This window comes from Hyla sarda, chromosome 10, assembly GCF_029499605.1.
Source record: "Hyla sarda isolate aHylSar1 chromosome 10, aHylSar1.hap1, whole genome shotgun sequence".
In the NCBI taxonomy this organism is placed as follows: domain Eukaryota; kingdom Metazoa; phylum Chordata; class Amphibia; order Anura; family Hylidae; genus Hyla; species Hyla sarda.
Genome location: NC_079198.1, coordinates 61,251,937 through 61,267,393, shown reverse-complemented (window position 1 = coordinate 61,267,393; position 15,457 = coordinate 61,251,937). Strand labels below are relative to the sequence as shown.

Sequence of the window (15,457 nt, the reverse complement as noted above, 5' to 3'; positions counted from 1 at the left end):
ATCATCATGCTGTGAGAACTTCATCTTTTGTTTTCTGAACTTGCCTTGCTAAACTCTTTTATACATTTTTGTACCTATATGTCATTTGTTCCTTTATTTTTTATATATTTAGCACTGTGATACCTTTTATCAGATTAAATGTTTAATTAATCAGCTCTGGTCTTTGATCTCTAAATATATGAGCTCATCTTTCTGAAGGAGGCTCTAGTAAAACATGTTTATCTAAGGGTTAATTTGGTGACTTGCTGGGACTAGTAGTGGATACCCAGAGGTCTGGTGGCCTTAACACTTGCATCAAAACATTCTCTCTAGCGTCTTAGCTGGACCGATAGGGTGTGATCGTGACACTGTACATTACCAAAATATAGCGACTACCTGAAGAAAATAGTGGGTGGGAATCTATAATCTATCTCTAGTTCTATAATGTTTAATAATTTCTAGGATTTAATGTTAAACAAACCTACAGGGAATATTTTTTTATTATCATGATAAACATAGATTTCAAAGAATGATTAATGTTTTGGTGCCGCTAGATCTTCTGTGCGATTCTTGAGGCTATCCTCTTTGTTTCCTGTTTAGAAATACAGACAGCACATTTTTCTAGTGATTTAAGGCCAAGGTCCTCCAGTACAGCTATTCTAATACCAGTGGTTTTCTCCAGAGGTCTTGGCTCACTTCTAATGAGATTGATCTTTGTTGACACTTTGTGTTTTGGAAGTAAAAGCTGAAACTGGAATGCTTGTCAAGCCTTTTACCTCTCTGTCTGTGGAGAAAATACAAGGTCATCTGTGTAAGCTTTGCTCATTTTTAATCTGACTTTTGCTGCCCGTTTGTGCAACATTTTACAAACAAGGGACCTGGAGGCAGCTATAAAATAAATGCAGCAAAACAACAACACCAGCCGTTCAGCATTTCCTCTCTATTATGATATCAATGATTAGTGAGATAGCATAACATTTCAATCTATAGCATAACATTTTTTTTAGAATTTATGTTTTATTAGTTTTTAAAACAGAAAGAATTCAACAAGGCAAATTATGTTCTTTAACAAATTAGAACAACAGAGTAACATAACAAAAAAATAACAAACAAAAATAGCCTAGATAATATCCTTTTTGTTAAAATTTGGAAATTATGTTTTACCCCTTCCTGATCTATGACATGAGTGGGTCAGGTGAGAGGAATATGACGCGGGCCCATGGGTCGGGCCCATGTCATAACCAGAAGATCCCCGATGGCCATCATTGAAATGGTTAAATGGGCACTATCATTAAAACAAATTTTTGCTATTGCACTCCTTATGGTAAATAAAAAATCTTTCTAATGTACTTTGTTTAAAAAAGTTTTCTATGTTTTATTTGTGTTTACAAAAGCTGCCACTAGGTGTCTTCCTACCTGTCCAGAGCACATTATTCCCCATCTCTTGCACAGACTTTGGACTCCTGCTGGCCTGGCAGAAGTCCAAAATCAGGAGACGCAGTCTGGAGTGCTGAGGGGGTGTGTGTGCAGCCTTAGCCAATTATAGCTCATCTCACACTGAACTGCAAAAAAATTGTAAAAAAAAAAAAAAAAAAAGTTTTGAAAAAAAATCCACCCCCTAATATAATTTCAAATCTCCCCCCTTTTTCCATTGTCATGAAGGGGTTAATGACACTGTTTTCATCTAGTAGCTGCATCTCATACTACTGCTACAATAGTCCAATACAGTAGCAACCATATAATGTCTATTCAGCAGAGCTCTATAGCTAAATCGGCATCTCCTACCTCTTATTTGACAAACATGCTTTGTCAAACCTTGGTGTGACCATCCATGGTCTGATGAAGCACACTTGTGCATGTGAAATAGATGTAACCAATTCTCCTATGGCATTGGACAGCACTGTCCCGCACTTTTTGTACTTTATTCAAATAAAGAATTAAGATTGTTTCAAGTGTAACCCCTGTGGAGTTGGCTGCATTATCTGAAATGCACAGTAGATGGCTGATGGAGACCACAAATGAACTAGTATGCTGGTAATAAAGACTGGAGCTGTGATCACATTATAAGCAGCCATTTCCTGACAGATAATGCTGGTTGGTGGAGACTTCGGTCACATGATTGTGACATCACACAGGTCCTGTACCCTGAGGATTTGCTCAGACGACTAGAAGCTTAGCTAGAGAAAAGACGTGCTTCTAGCTGTGAGAGACTGCAACACAGAGACAGCAACTAGCTGAAAGAGAGACCTGCTGGCAGAGACAAGCACTGAGTCCAGACATCTGGTGAATACAGTGAGAGGAGGCTGCTGCTGGACTGACCTGGTTAATGGTGTTGTGAGGGTAAGATAAAGCCTCTTCCCTGTTCCACTACAGGGCATCTGTCTTCTTACTCAAAGTAAAGATTCTGAGGTTCAGTGGCAGATATTAAACATAGCAGGCTTCTTCAGTGACTCTATGGAGCAGGACTTATAAGGGCCCCAACACTCCTATGTGCACAAACGGCCATTAGGGCGAAGATAAGGGGGTGGGTCGCAGGTGTGCTAATGGGTGGGTGAGGAAAATCCCCATTGCATTCCTATCTGTGTTACACTATTGTATTATCCTATGTATGTTGTTCATTTGCTACTTACTATATAAAGTTAGTTCACATTAGGCTGTGTCAGTCTCATTGTACCAAGCATGTTCCCAGTGGGATCCCACATCCCTACCTCGGATGCTCAACTGGGTGGAGGCACTGCCGCAGACATGTACCCCAGCTCCCAGATAGCAGAGACTCAGGATCCGCCTGTCAGGCGTAGTGAGGTAGCTAGGGTAAGGGACACCAGAGACACTAGGGGGCGCTCCTAAAAACTCGCTACACAAGGATTTGAGTGAGTGCCATTTTGCCTCTTTGTACTAAGGGAATTTGAGTTGCTTTGTGTTTTGAATAAAACACCATCCTGCTATCTCAAGGTCTGGTGGTATTATGTACCAGTTATCTATGTCTACTGTGTGGAGTTCCTAGTTAGTTACAGTATTACTTTTAAGTCAAATTCATCTGGTCCATTTTATCTGGCATCCTTGAATAAAGAACAATATAAGCGAGTCCTGTTAATATGTTGATATTTGTATAAATGCAAAAAAAATTTAGGTTTCGCCAAGGCAATGTATGAGATAACTACACAAAAAGTAAACACATAGGAGTTACTATTAAAATAATTGCCTTTAGTACTCACCTGTCAATCAGACCCTGCATTGTGCTGTTATTCCTCCTGAAGACATATACATTTACAACTGGTATTTCCAATGCCATTGTTAACCCCTTAAAGACGAAGCCCATTTTGATCTTAAGGACCAGGGCATTGTTCGCAAATCTGACCTTTTACTTATCAGTCTGATTCCGAGATAGATTTTTTTTCATCATTCTGCTTAAGATAGCGGTAAATTGCTCATTACTTGCATCATTGCATTCATCATTTCTTGGTGAAAATTTTGAGAAAAATTCGAAGAATGTTATGAAAATGTTAAACATTTAGCATTTTTCTAACTTTGAAACTCTCTGTTTATAAGAAAATTGTTAGTAAGGAAATTAATTTTACCAAATAAATTATATGTTGATTCACATATACAATATGTCTACGTTATGTTGGCATCATAAAGTTGACATGTTTTAAATTTTTGAAGACATTAGAGGGCTTCAAAGTATAGCACGGAAAATTTTATATCTGAATTTTTCTGGGTTCAGTTTGAAGTGGATTTGAGGGACTTTTCTGTGAGAAATCCCCCATAAATGACCCCACTATAAAAACTTCACCCCTCAAAGTATTCAAAATGACATTCAGAAAGTTTGTTAACCCTTTAAGTGTTTCACAGGAATAGTAGCAAAGTGGAGGAGAAATGTTCTTGTACCCCCCCCCCCACAAAAAAAAAATGTGTAACCCAATTTCTCTCGAGTAAGAGAATAACTCATATCTGGATGTAAAGTGCTCTTCAGGCGCACTAGAGGGCACAGGAAGGAAGGAGCAACTGTGGGATCTTGGAGAGAGAATTATGCTGAAATGGTTTTTTTGGGGGGGAATGTCGCATTTAGGATAACCCCATGGTGCCAGGACAGCTAAAAAAAAAAAAAAGCATGTCACACTATTTGTGAAACTACACCCCTCAAGGAATGTAACAAGGGGTAGAGTGAGCCTTAACACCTCACAGCTGTTTGACGAATTATAGCTAAAGTTGGACATGAGAATGAAAAATCGGATTTTTTTTCACTAAAATGCTGGTATTTACCCACATTTTTTTTTCACAAGGGGTAATAGAGTAAAAAGACCCTCTAAATTTGTAACCCCATTTGGAGTACAAATTGAGCATGGAAATACCCCGGTTATGGACATACAGTGCTTTGGAAGGAGAACATTTCAGGGGCCAGGTACATTTACAAAGCCCCCATGGTGCCAGAACACCGCACCACAACATTGCATTTGACCCCATTTTGGAAACTACATCCCTCACAGAATGTAACAAGGGGTGCAATGAGCATTTAACCCCACTGGCGTTTGACAGATTTTCGGAAGCTTTTTGGAAGATTTTTCACAGACCACTGTTCCAAAATTCTTTCAGACACCTGTGGTTGTACATGCTCACTGCATCTCTTGTTACATTCCTTAGTTTCCAAAATGGGGTCAGGTGGGTGGTTTTTTTTTTTGCATTTATTTTAGTCCTGCAACATCTGAAGGGCCAGGTGTTCCAGAACTACAACTCCCAGCATGACTGGACTATCTGGGCATGCTGGGAGTTGTAGTTTTGCAACATCTTGAGAGACACAGTTGGGAGACCACTGTGTAGTGGTCTCCAAACTGTGCCCCTCCAGATGTTGCGAAACTACAACTCCCAGCATGCCTGCTCCTCAACCGCCACCGCTGATCTTGCCAGCACACATGTTCCCCGCACTGCTTGGACGTCAAATCCCCCATTCCCAGCTGCGATTTGTCAGATTGTCCCAACCGACCAATCGAAGCTGTAGGAAGAGGTGGCAGCCACCGCTGCCTGCTCACTCCTGCACTTCACAGTGATTGGTGCTGTCTTGTCTTCTGACTGGCGAATCAGAGTGATCACCATTATTGGGGAACTCAGGACCCCCCCCTAGGCATTGTCCCGGATGCCTGCTGAATGATTTCAGCAGGCATCCCATTCCGAACACCGCCCGGTGCACAGCGGTGACTGGAAAACCGGAGGGCATACAGGTATGCCCATGGTCCTTAAGTACCAGGATGTAAGTCCTTTGTCCTTAACGGGTTAACAGCTTAAGACTGTTAGCGGTGATTGGACAGAGTAAAAATGATAAAGATATACCCCAAAATTAAGGGGAATGGTAACATCTGGTGGGCATTTCAGAAATTTGTAATAAGCAAAAACAGAAGAATGGCACAATGTAAAGTTCTAAGCAAAGATGTTTTATAATATTACTTTTATGAGAAATACCAGTATCTTCTAAATCAAACATGTCAAGAGAGCTGGTGTAACCATTAAACTGCTGACTACAGATGGGCATAATGGATGTTGCAGAAACCAGTGTCTCAATTTAAATCATATTAATTCTTACTGTTACATTTATTTTATCTGTTTGGGGCAAGGTACATTTTTGGAATTTCAAAATGATCAAAAACTGATCAAAAATCAAAAACTAACAGTGAGTTTCCTGGCAAGAGCACATGAATATGGCAAAACAGCGTGCTGTGACCCAGCACAGTAGAAGATGGTGACCCTTAGGCCTTCTGTGTGTCATTGCATGTATTCACTGTATTCTTATCTAGAAACAATGATTCGAGGAGGGAATATCTGAATATAGAATGCAATGAAACTTGCTAAAATAAAGAGACATAGGAAGGAACATTTGGGCCTATAGCAGGCTATGAGCAGTTTTATAAATCTATAGGACATGGATCGATGATAGATCAGTTTGCATGGGCCCAGGAGTGAAAATGGTCATTTTTATTTGTATCAGTGAGATTGTTGATTCTGCTTCTACCTGGGCCAATCTACACTGTATTTAGTACTGACAGAAAAATAAACCTGTACTAGGAATTTTCTCTTCAGCATGACTGATACACAGAAACACTTTCACTAGAATGAAATGTATTTAATAAAAGTTGCAGTCATTACAAATAAATATCACTCTTTACACATTCTCTACAGTAAAACAATTTTGTTGCATGATGCGGCTGTTCTCTCACATTGGTATGGAACATCATATACAGCCAGAAGGAAATGGTTAATGATCTCTGGTCTTGGTAACACGGAACATTGTAATATATTTATGGATACATCTTCTTTCATTCTTTGAATGCATTTACAGTTCTTCACACAAAGGAATTTCTGACACAAGGTTCTTGGGGAAAAAAGTGTACTGTACCCAGGTCGGCTCTAAAGAATATTGAAAGAGATATTTTTAGAAAAATTAAGTTTCCAATCAATGTATTTGCCACTCTAAAGACATACGGCTGTGCTGAATCAATCAATCCAAAGCTTTAAGGCCCCTCATGGCACTGTCAAGCACATCACAGCCTGCAGGGTTAAATTAGTATGGGACAGCTCCCAGGCTCCTCATGGATATAGCTTTCCTAATTAGAAGAGTTCTTGGCTTTCAAGTGAAAAATGACCTGTGAGCTATGTGTAGTTGGTTGTAAAAGGGACATTGCTAGTTTTATTTGGGTCATGCATTCATAGTTATCCATAAAATGTTTCCTTTTCTTAGCTACAAAGGTTTTTATGGCTCACAACACCTCTGCTTTTCTTACATAGGCTTTCCTGAGTTCGGACGAAAAAACCTGAACGAAGACTACATGAACATTATACACAAAGCAGCACAGTAAACATGGCTTCAACAGCAGCCCGTGTAGGTAACAGACTACAGTTTCCATCAGGCACTGCTGACTTCTACTCCTACTTAAAGGGGTACTCCGGCCCTAAGACATCTTATCCCTTATCCAAAGGATAGGGGAGAAGATGTCTGACCGCGGTCGTCACCCCCCCTTGTATATACTTGCATAGCGGGGGTGGGGCGTGATGTCACACGGGGGTGGAGTTGTGACGTCACGATACTCAAATCCCGTGGTCGTCACACGGCAGATTCTGAGCTGGCAGCAGCGTGCAGCTCCCCGAGGTGGGTGCTGAATGCAAGATAACGGGGTCCCAAGATTGGATAGGGGATAAGATGTTTTAGGGCCGGAGTACCCCTTTAACCTGTATTTCCTGACTAAAGAGCGAGGGCCCACAATATTGTGCAGTTCCTATTGAGCTCCATCACTGTTTATCCCTTTACATTAGTTCCAATACCCATCATATGTTGTTTTATAGACAAACAGGTAACCTTCCTTAAACTCCTGGTGCTGCAACTAAGCATGTGCGACCAAAAAAATAAAGCTAAACTGAAGGTCGTAACCTTAGGCAACAATCTATAAACATCACATTTTGGGCTTATGTGGGGTGAGTGATTATATTGGAAACTACAGAAAATTTATATTACGTATTAAGATTTTTACATGAAATCAAGTTTTGTATACTGCAATACCCCTTTAAGGTATTTAAGGTATACTAAATGGTGCATGAGGTCTGAATGCCCTTATAGCAAGAAACTGCATTATCTAAAATTCTTAAAATGTAACAAGCACTCCTTGGGGATGTATAGGTGCTCAAGTAAGGTCTTACTCTGTAAAATTGTGGGCACTCCATTATATCTTGCTCATTGGTATTTTTATTTGCAATCCATACAAGGACATACATGATTTTTTAGTTATAATGACCTTTATCAAATAGTAGGATTGCCAGATAGTGGATTGATAGTACAGTTGTCATCAAAGGTTTTGAGAAAGGCACACAATTTTTTTTTAAAATCTTTTAACCAGGTGATTCCATAGTATATTAACCCCTTAAAGGGTTATTCCAGGAAAAAACTTTATATATATATATCAACTGGTTCCAGAAAGTTAAACAGATTTGTAAATTACTTCTATTAAAAAATCTTAATCCTTTCAGTACTTATGAGCTTCTGAAGTTAAGGTTGTTCTTTTCTGTCTAAGTAAACTCTGATGACACGTGTCTCGGGAAACGCCCAGTTTAGAAGCAAATTCCCATAGCAAACCTCTTCTAAACTGGGCGGTTCCCGAGACACGTGTCATCAGAGATTACTTAGACAGAAAAGAACAACCTAAACTTCAGACGCTCATAAGTACTGAAAGGATTAAGATTTTTTAATAGAAGTAATTTACAAATCTGTTTAACTTTCTGGAGCCAGTTGATATATGAAAAAGAGTTTTTTCCTGGAATACCCCTTTAATGACTGAGCATTTTTCAGTTTTTGCACTTTAGTTTTTTCCTTCAATTTTGCACCTAAAAATCCATATGAGGGCTTATTTTTTTGTTCCACCAATTCTATTTTGTAATGACATCAGTCATTTTACCCAGAAATGTACGTCGAAACGGAAAAAAAAATCATAGTGTGACAAAATTGAAGAAAAAACGCAATTTTGTAACTTTTGGGGGCTTCCGTTTCTACACAGTGAATTTCTCTAGCAAAATTACACCTTATCTTCATTCTGTAGGTCCATACAATTAAAATGATACCCTACTTATATCGGTTTGATTTTGTCGTACTTCTGAAAATAATCATAACTACACGCAGGAAAATGTATACGTTTAAAATTGTCATCTTCTGACCCCTATAATTTTTTATTTTTCTGCGTACGGGGTGGTATGAGGGCTCATTTTTTGCACCGTGAGTTTTTAGCGGTACCATTTTTGTATTGATCAGACTTTTTGATTGCTTTTTATTCATTTTTTCGTGATATAAAAAGTGACCAAAAATACGCTATTTTGGACTTTGGATTTTTTTTGTGCGTGCGCCATTGAACGTGCGGTTCAATTAATGATATAACACTGCATGATCTTTTACATTGATCAATAGTTTTTCATAGAAAACCATTGATCGAATATTCTGATGCTTGACTGCCTGATGCTTGCCTTCGTCTCAGGCACTGAGCAGTCATTCGGCGATCAGACACCAGGAGGCAGGTAAGGGGACCCTCCTTGTGTCCTACAGCTGTTTGGGATACCGCGATTTCACTGCGGCGATCCCGAACAGCCCCCTGAGCTAACCGGCAGCAGTTCAGTTTCACTTTAGACGTGGCGATCAACTTTGAACTCCGCGTCTAAAGGGTTAATAGTGCACGGCACTGCGATCAGTGCCACGCTATTAGCCACGGGTCCCGATCGTTGTTAGAGGCCGGGCCCGACCCGCTATGATTCGGGGCCACGTTGTGGCCGCGCATTATAGAAAGGTAGCGGACTCAGGGTGTACAGGTACGCCCTGCATCCTTAAGGAGTTAAATTCAATAAGATGCTATTCATAAGTTGAAACTTTTTTGACAAATACATAAATTTTATGTACATGCAGGATATCAGCTTCTTAGCCAAATCCTGACTGATGACAACCCAATCAGTGCTTGGAAATCATCAGAATTTCTGTGTTTCTGTTTGCCCACCTGCTTTTTTGTGACTGACTACAGGTTCTCAATGGGATTGAGATCTGGGAAGTTTCTCCAGTCACTTAGTTATCACTTTTGTTTTGTGACATGGAGTTTCATCATGCTGGAAAAAGCATTGCTCATCAAGAAGTTGCTCCTGGATCATTGTGAGAAGTTGCTGTTGAAGGATTTTGATATTCTTAATATAGGGCTGTGTTCTTAGTCAAAACTGTGATTGAGCCCACTCCCTTGGATGAAAAACCACTCCACACATGTTTAAATGCTTCAATGGCACAGGACTCATGGTAGCCTTTTTTTCAATGGGCAATCATTCTTCGAGATGTCCCAAACAGTCGGTCTTCATAAGAAGTTCTCTGTAGTCCAATCCCTGCAGATTGTCGGTCTGTCCTTGATGTTATTTTTGAAGAGAAGGGACTTCTTTAGAGCCCTCCTTGACACCAAGCCAGTTCCAAAGTCCTTCACTTTACTGTTCCTAAATATGCATTGATACCTACCTGCTAAAATTCCTGAACAAGCTCTGGTATTGAACTGACCCCATTGCAGTTCTGGAAAGTTCACATGCAGGAACTTATTTGCATCAATTGAACCGCTCTCCCTGAAGTTCTTGATGATCTCATAAATGGTTGATTTAGGGGAAATCTTACAAGCAGCAACGTCCTTGCCTGTAAGGCACTTTTTAAAGTAATGATGAGTGTATGTGTTTCCTTGGAGGTAACCATAGTTAGAAGAAGAAAATGATTTCAAGCACCATCCCCTTTTTAAACAACCATTCTGCTCTTCTAATTCATTCCGCATGAATGAGTGATATCAGCTGCCTTGACCTCGATAACACTTTCTCCTGAGCTATTGAGAAGATCACTGAAACGATGTTATCAGGTCATTTTGTGTCAGGGTTGAAATTCTGTGGAATTTTTTGTGATTAGGTTAATGACTTCCTACACTTCATAACAATCTTGCGTTAATACAAAATGCTACTATAAAAACAGAAGCAGCTTTGTTTCAGTCTCAAAACTTGACTGTAGGGGAAGCGGCGCAGGGAGATAACAACCTCTGTCACTAAGGAAAAGTGGCAATGCAATCTTTAGTTGCTAGTGTCTGATGCTTTAGACTCTAGTGACTATATGTTGCACAACCACTTTTTCTTGGGGAAAATGTCGCCATCATCCTGCACCCCTACCTCTTTAACCAATCACTTACTCTCAGGCACCCCAACTCCCTGATGAAGGTGGTAACAAACGAAAGGTGCATTGTTTATCTGATGGATTGCAAATAAAAATACAGTGTCAAGTATTATCTTTTGTAATTATCTGAAATGTTCTCATATACTTTATCTCAATGTCCATGTGCCCTATTAGGGCATACAGTGTATTATAGATGGGAGCCCCACAGCTAGGATATCTTCTATGTATCTACACATTACATTGTCACCCATCATTTGACTGGCTAGCATGTGAGGCTATATTATCTATACAAATTCAGGGATGTCAAATTCTTTCCCTGAATAATCATCAGGCATGAATGCTCCTGTCATGCTTAGAACTTTACCCAACCATAATAAACAGAAGAGCTATTCACTTGGTCTTTGAAGATTTGTTTTGGAATTCTTTTTCTTCTGCTATAGATAGATATATAGATAGACTGTTGACAGATGAGCATCCCTCTCCATTCAACAAAGAAGGATGAGTTGCTTAGCATTCTTTGCAATATCTAGTAATACCCTACTTTACTGCAACCCCAAAGACAGATGCTCTGTAAGGCCCAGTTCACATTTTGCACTTTGGTGCAGTTTTAGTAGCCAAAACAAGCAATGGCCCTAAAAGAAAGGAAACTCTTAAACTGAATGACCACTTTGGAAAAAAAAAATTGTTTAATTAACTTTTTAAAAAACAATGTGCCTTATACCTCAATACATCTGTCAAAAAATCTGGACACTGCCTATAGAACACTTTTCCTTAATTGTATGTACATTATATACCGTATATACTTGAGTATAAGCCGAGTTTTTCAGTACGATTTTTCGTGCTGAAAATGCCCCCCTCGGCTTATACTCGAGTGAACTCTCCGCCTGTCAATCCCTTTCAGTGGTCTTCAACCTGCGGAGCTCCAGATGTTTCGAAACTACAACTCCCAGCATGCCCGGACAGACATTGGCTGTCCGGGCATGCTGGGAGTTGTAGTTTTGAAACATCTGGAGCTCCCCAGGTTGAAGACCACTGTGGCCTTCTTCATAATCCAGACCCCCCCCCCTTTAGTTCTCTACTCACCTGCCCTCGGTGGGAAGGAAGGGTGAGCTGGTTTGGGCCATCTTTGCTGCAGGGACCATCCAGTGGGGAGGGTTAGTCGTTTCGGGCTGTCCATCTTCACCGGGAGGCCATCTTCTCCGCTCCGGGCCCGGCTCTGGACTAGTGACATTGCCTTGACGACGACGCACAGGGACGATCATGCGCAGGGACGTCCCTGTGCGTCGTCGTCAAGGAAACGTCACTAGTCCCGGGCCGGGTCTGGAGCGGAGAAGAGGGCCTACCGGTGAAGATAGACAGCCCGGAACGACTAACCCTCCCCACTGGACGGTCCCTGCAGCCAATGGCTGTCCGGGCATGCTGGGAGTTGTAGTTTTGCAACATCTGGAGGTCCGCAGGTTGAAGACCACTGATTGAAGGGATTGACAAGCGGTGATGATGAAGTGGGGGGTCTGGATGATGACAGGGTGATGATGACGGAGGCTTGGATGATGACAGGTGTTAGGATTCGGCAGGCTGGAGGTGGATCCTCTGTGTCAGAGAGGGATTGGTGTGGACCGTACCGGTGGACCTGTTCTATTCACCAGAGCCCTCTTCACTAGTCGGACCAATATATGGAGGGTTAAATTAATTTATCAACCTATAGATCCCTATTAATAGGAATCCAAAAATCCCTAATTTCCCATATATATTCTCTTTATGGTGAACCCACAAGCTTTATTAAAGTAATTGTGCATAAACGTATAATGAAAACTCACATGAATTAAAAATTAGCAGAGCAGCAGCTCAGTATTGAACTAATATCTAGCTACTGTATGTCAAGGCCAGTATACTCCAGCCTAATCTGATTGACTATACTGAGGTGGAGATGCCCGGCGTGCCTGCAGTGCACGCTGAGCAAATTCTGAGATACTGCATTGCTTTATATTAAAATTGAGTCCCTACTCTGCCCCCCTCGACATGTTTCGCTGCCTCTGCAGCTTTATCAAGAGCCGCAAAGCGGGATGGTCTTGCTGCGGCGGTAGCAACCAGGTCGTATCTACCGGTAACGGCTCAACCTCTCTGACTGCTGAGACAGGCGCGGTACAGAAGGACAAGGCAAGAGCAAGGTCGGACGAAGCAGAAGGTCAGGGCAGGCAGCAAGGGTCATAGTTAGGGGCAACAGCAGAAGGTCTGGAACACAGGCTTGGGACATACACAAAACGCTTTCACTGGCACAAGGCAACAAGATCCGGCAATGCTGGGAAGGGGAAGTGAGGTTATAAAGGCGTGGAGCAGGTGGGAGCTAATTACACTGATTGGGCCAGGCACCAATTAGTGGTGCACTGGCCCTTTAAATCTTAGAGAGCTGGCGCGCGCGCGCGCCCTAGAGAGCGGGGTACCGGGACAGGTGAGCAGATTGGGATGCGATCCGCGAGCGGTGCGTCCCGCTATGCGAATCGCATCCCCGCCGGCAGTGTCAGTGCAGCGCTCCCGGTCAGCGGGTCTGACCGGGGCGCTGCAGAGAGGAGAACGCCGCGAGAGCTCCGGGGAGGAGCAGGGACCCGGAGCGCTCGGCGTAACAACAGGGGGATGATGACGGGGGTCTGGATGATGACAGGTGGTGATGATGACGGGGGTGTTAATGATGGGGGTCTGGATGATGACAGGGGGGATGATGTATTTCCCACCCTAGGCATAAGCCTAGGGTGGGAAATACATTATCCCCCCTGTCAATAACTTTTCCTGGGTTTTTGGGGTGAAATTAGGGGCCTCTGCTTATATTCGGGTTGGCTTATACTCGAGTATATACGGTTCCTGTTCTATTTTCCTTCTGCAATTTGCAACCTGACAATGATAGATTTCACTTTTCATTTAGTACAGAAAAATTACATCATGTCTGTAGAAAGAGGAAATGTCCCACAGGATCTTATAAAGACAAGCTGCTCTCCTAGGGACTTGTATGTGTTTTCTCTTTAGTAATGACTTCTCACATTGACAAAGCTGTGATTGGCACTCCAACATAGTGTTAGTTTTTAGGAACATTCAATGGAAAATTAAACCTTTGGGTATATTTACTAACTTTTTTTTTTTTTTTGCAATTTTGCCAAAGCTTTTTGCAGTGGTTTTATGAAATACTTTCTATAATAATTCCTTACAGTTTAAAATGCTATGCTTGCTTTCATTAAGTAAGAAGATTTATTGTATACTTCCAGGTCATGTGACCAGTTACATGACTTGTTAGTTACAAGACGCAGCGCTGATGCGTTACATTCCGTAACTGTACCAGTCCTGTGGGAGCATCAGATGACCTGGAAAGATTTTAACCCAATAAAATAAATAAAAACAAGCTTCTAAGAATAACAGCAAGCAAACTTTGAGAAATTAATGAAGAATGTACAATGGTACATTTTGTAGTATTTCATTATACAAAGGAAAACATTTATTTGTTCAAATAGAAATAATGCTTTCTAACAATTAAATACTAGATAATGCAAATATTTATTTATTTATTCTCACACTATTTAATTCCGCTTAATTCGGATTAAAGGAAGCAGCAGGGTGTGTATGCTTTACATCAGTTGCAATGACTGGAGGTTAAAGGGGTAATCCAGTGGAAAACAAATATTTTCAGATCAACTAGTTTCAGAAAGTTAAACAGATTTGTAAATTATTTCTATTCAAAAATCTTAATCCTTTCTGTACTTATCAGCTGCTGTATACTACAGAGGAAGTTGTTTAGTTCTTTTCAGTCAGACCACAGTACTCTCTGCTGCCACCTCTGTCCGTGTCAGGAACTGTCCAGAGCAGGAGAGGTTTCCTATAGGGATTTGCTCCTACTCTGGACAGTTCCTGACATGAACAGAGGTGGCAGCAGAGAGCATTGTGGTGAGACTCGAAAGAACTACACAACTTCCTCTGTAGTATACAGCAGCTAATAAGTACTGGAAGGGTTAAGATTTTTAAATAGAAGTAATTTACAAATCTGTCTAACTTTCTGGCACCAGCTGATTTGTTTTCCACCGGAGTACCCCTTTAATAAAACACACTTTTTTCAGTCCATATTACAGCTACAAGCACCGGCATGACTGTAGCTCTAGTGACCAAAAAAGACAGCTTTCAAGCCAGGACTTACAGTTGTAATGTGGATGCAAACATATATACATATTGCATACTACAACAGAATGTAAAGGGTGAACTGGTCCTATTCTATACTGTATATACTATGCTGCCAGGTTACAGACTCTTGTTTATACATGTAATACTGAAGTTCATAGAATATATATCAATATAATCTGTTTACCTTTATAACACTCTGGATGTTGGAGCTCACCATCAAAACACTGGCTGGCGGCTGTATAACTGCAGGCTTGTGTTCTATTCTGGCAGAAAAACTTTACAGTTTCGGAATGATGCACTAGACTCTCCTCAATTTCTGTAACCCAGACCTTCTGACCTCGGTAAATAACTTGACTTCGCTGCACCGGCACCTTACATCTTGCTGAATATCAGATCAAAAACAAACACGTTTAAGAAGAAACATAAAGTAACAATATTAGGGTGGCATCACATATTTCCAGATATCTGGATCAGTTTCCCTCTGACACAGTAGAGAAGCAGCGGAGAAAAACTGATGATCAAACTGATCCCATTAATTTCAATGGGGCAGTTTAGATTTATTTAGGGTCTCAATAGGGATGCCGAATAGCCCAACCTGCTGGATCGCATCTTTCAGGGTTCCTC

At 41.1% G+C, this 15,457-nt stretch overlaps 1 protein-coding gene and 1 long non-coding RNA gene across 3 annotated transcripts in view; one reads left to right on the top strand and one right to left on the bottom strand.

Moving 5' to 3' along the window:
* Positions 1–2,210: 2,210 nt before the first annotated feature.
* The window catches only part of LOC130293863 (uncharacterized), a 40,567-nt gene continuing 27,320 nt past the window's right edge, over positions 2,211–15,457 (top strand). Inside the window, exons 1-2 of the long non-coding RNA XR_008848318.1 lie at positions 2,211–2,319; positions 6,754–6,847. This is a non-coding gene — a long non-coding RNA (uncharacterized LOC130293863). The remainder of the gene's footprint in view (positions 2,320–6,753; positions 6,848–15,457) is intronic.
* Positions 6,107–15,457, bottom strand: part of LOC130293862 (beta-2-glycoprotein 1-like) — a 76,574-nt gene continuing 67,223 nt past the window's right edge. For both annotated transcript variants that reach the window (XM_056543053.1, XM_056543054.1), the window contains 2 exons: positions 15,018–15,215; positions 6,107–6,375 (listed from right to left, as the gene is read on the bottom strand). In XM_056543053.1, the coding sequence (XP_056399028.1) occupies positions 6,302–6,375; positions 15,018–15,215 (272 nt within the window). In that variant the 3' untranslated portion in view covers positions 6,107–6,301. The remainder of the gene's footprint in view (positions 6,376–15,017; positions 15,216–15,457) is intronic.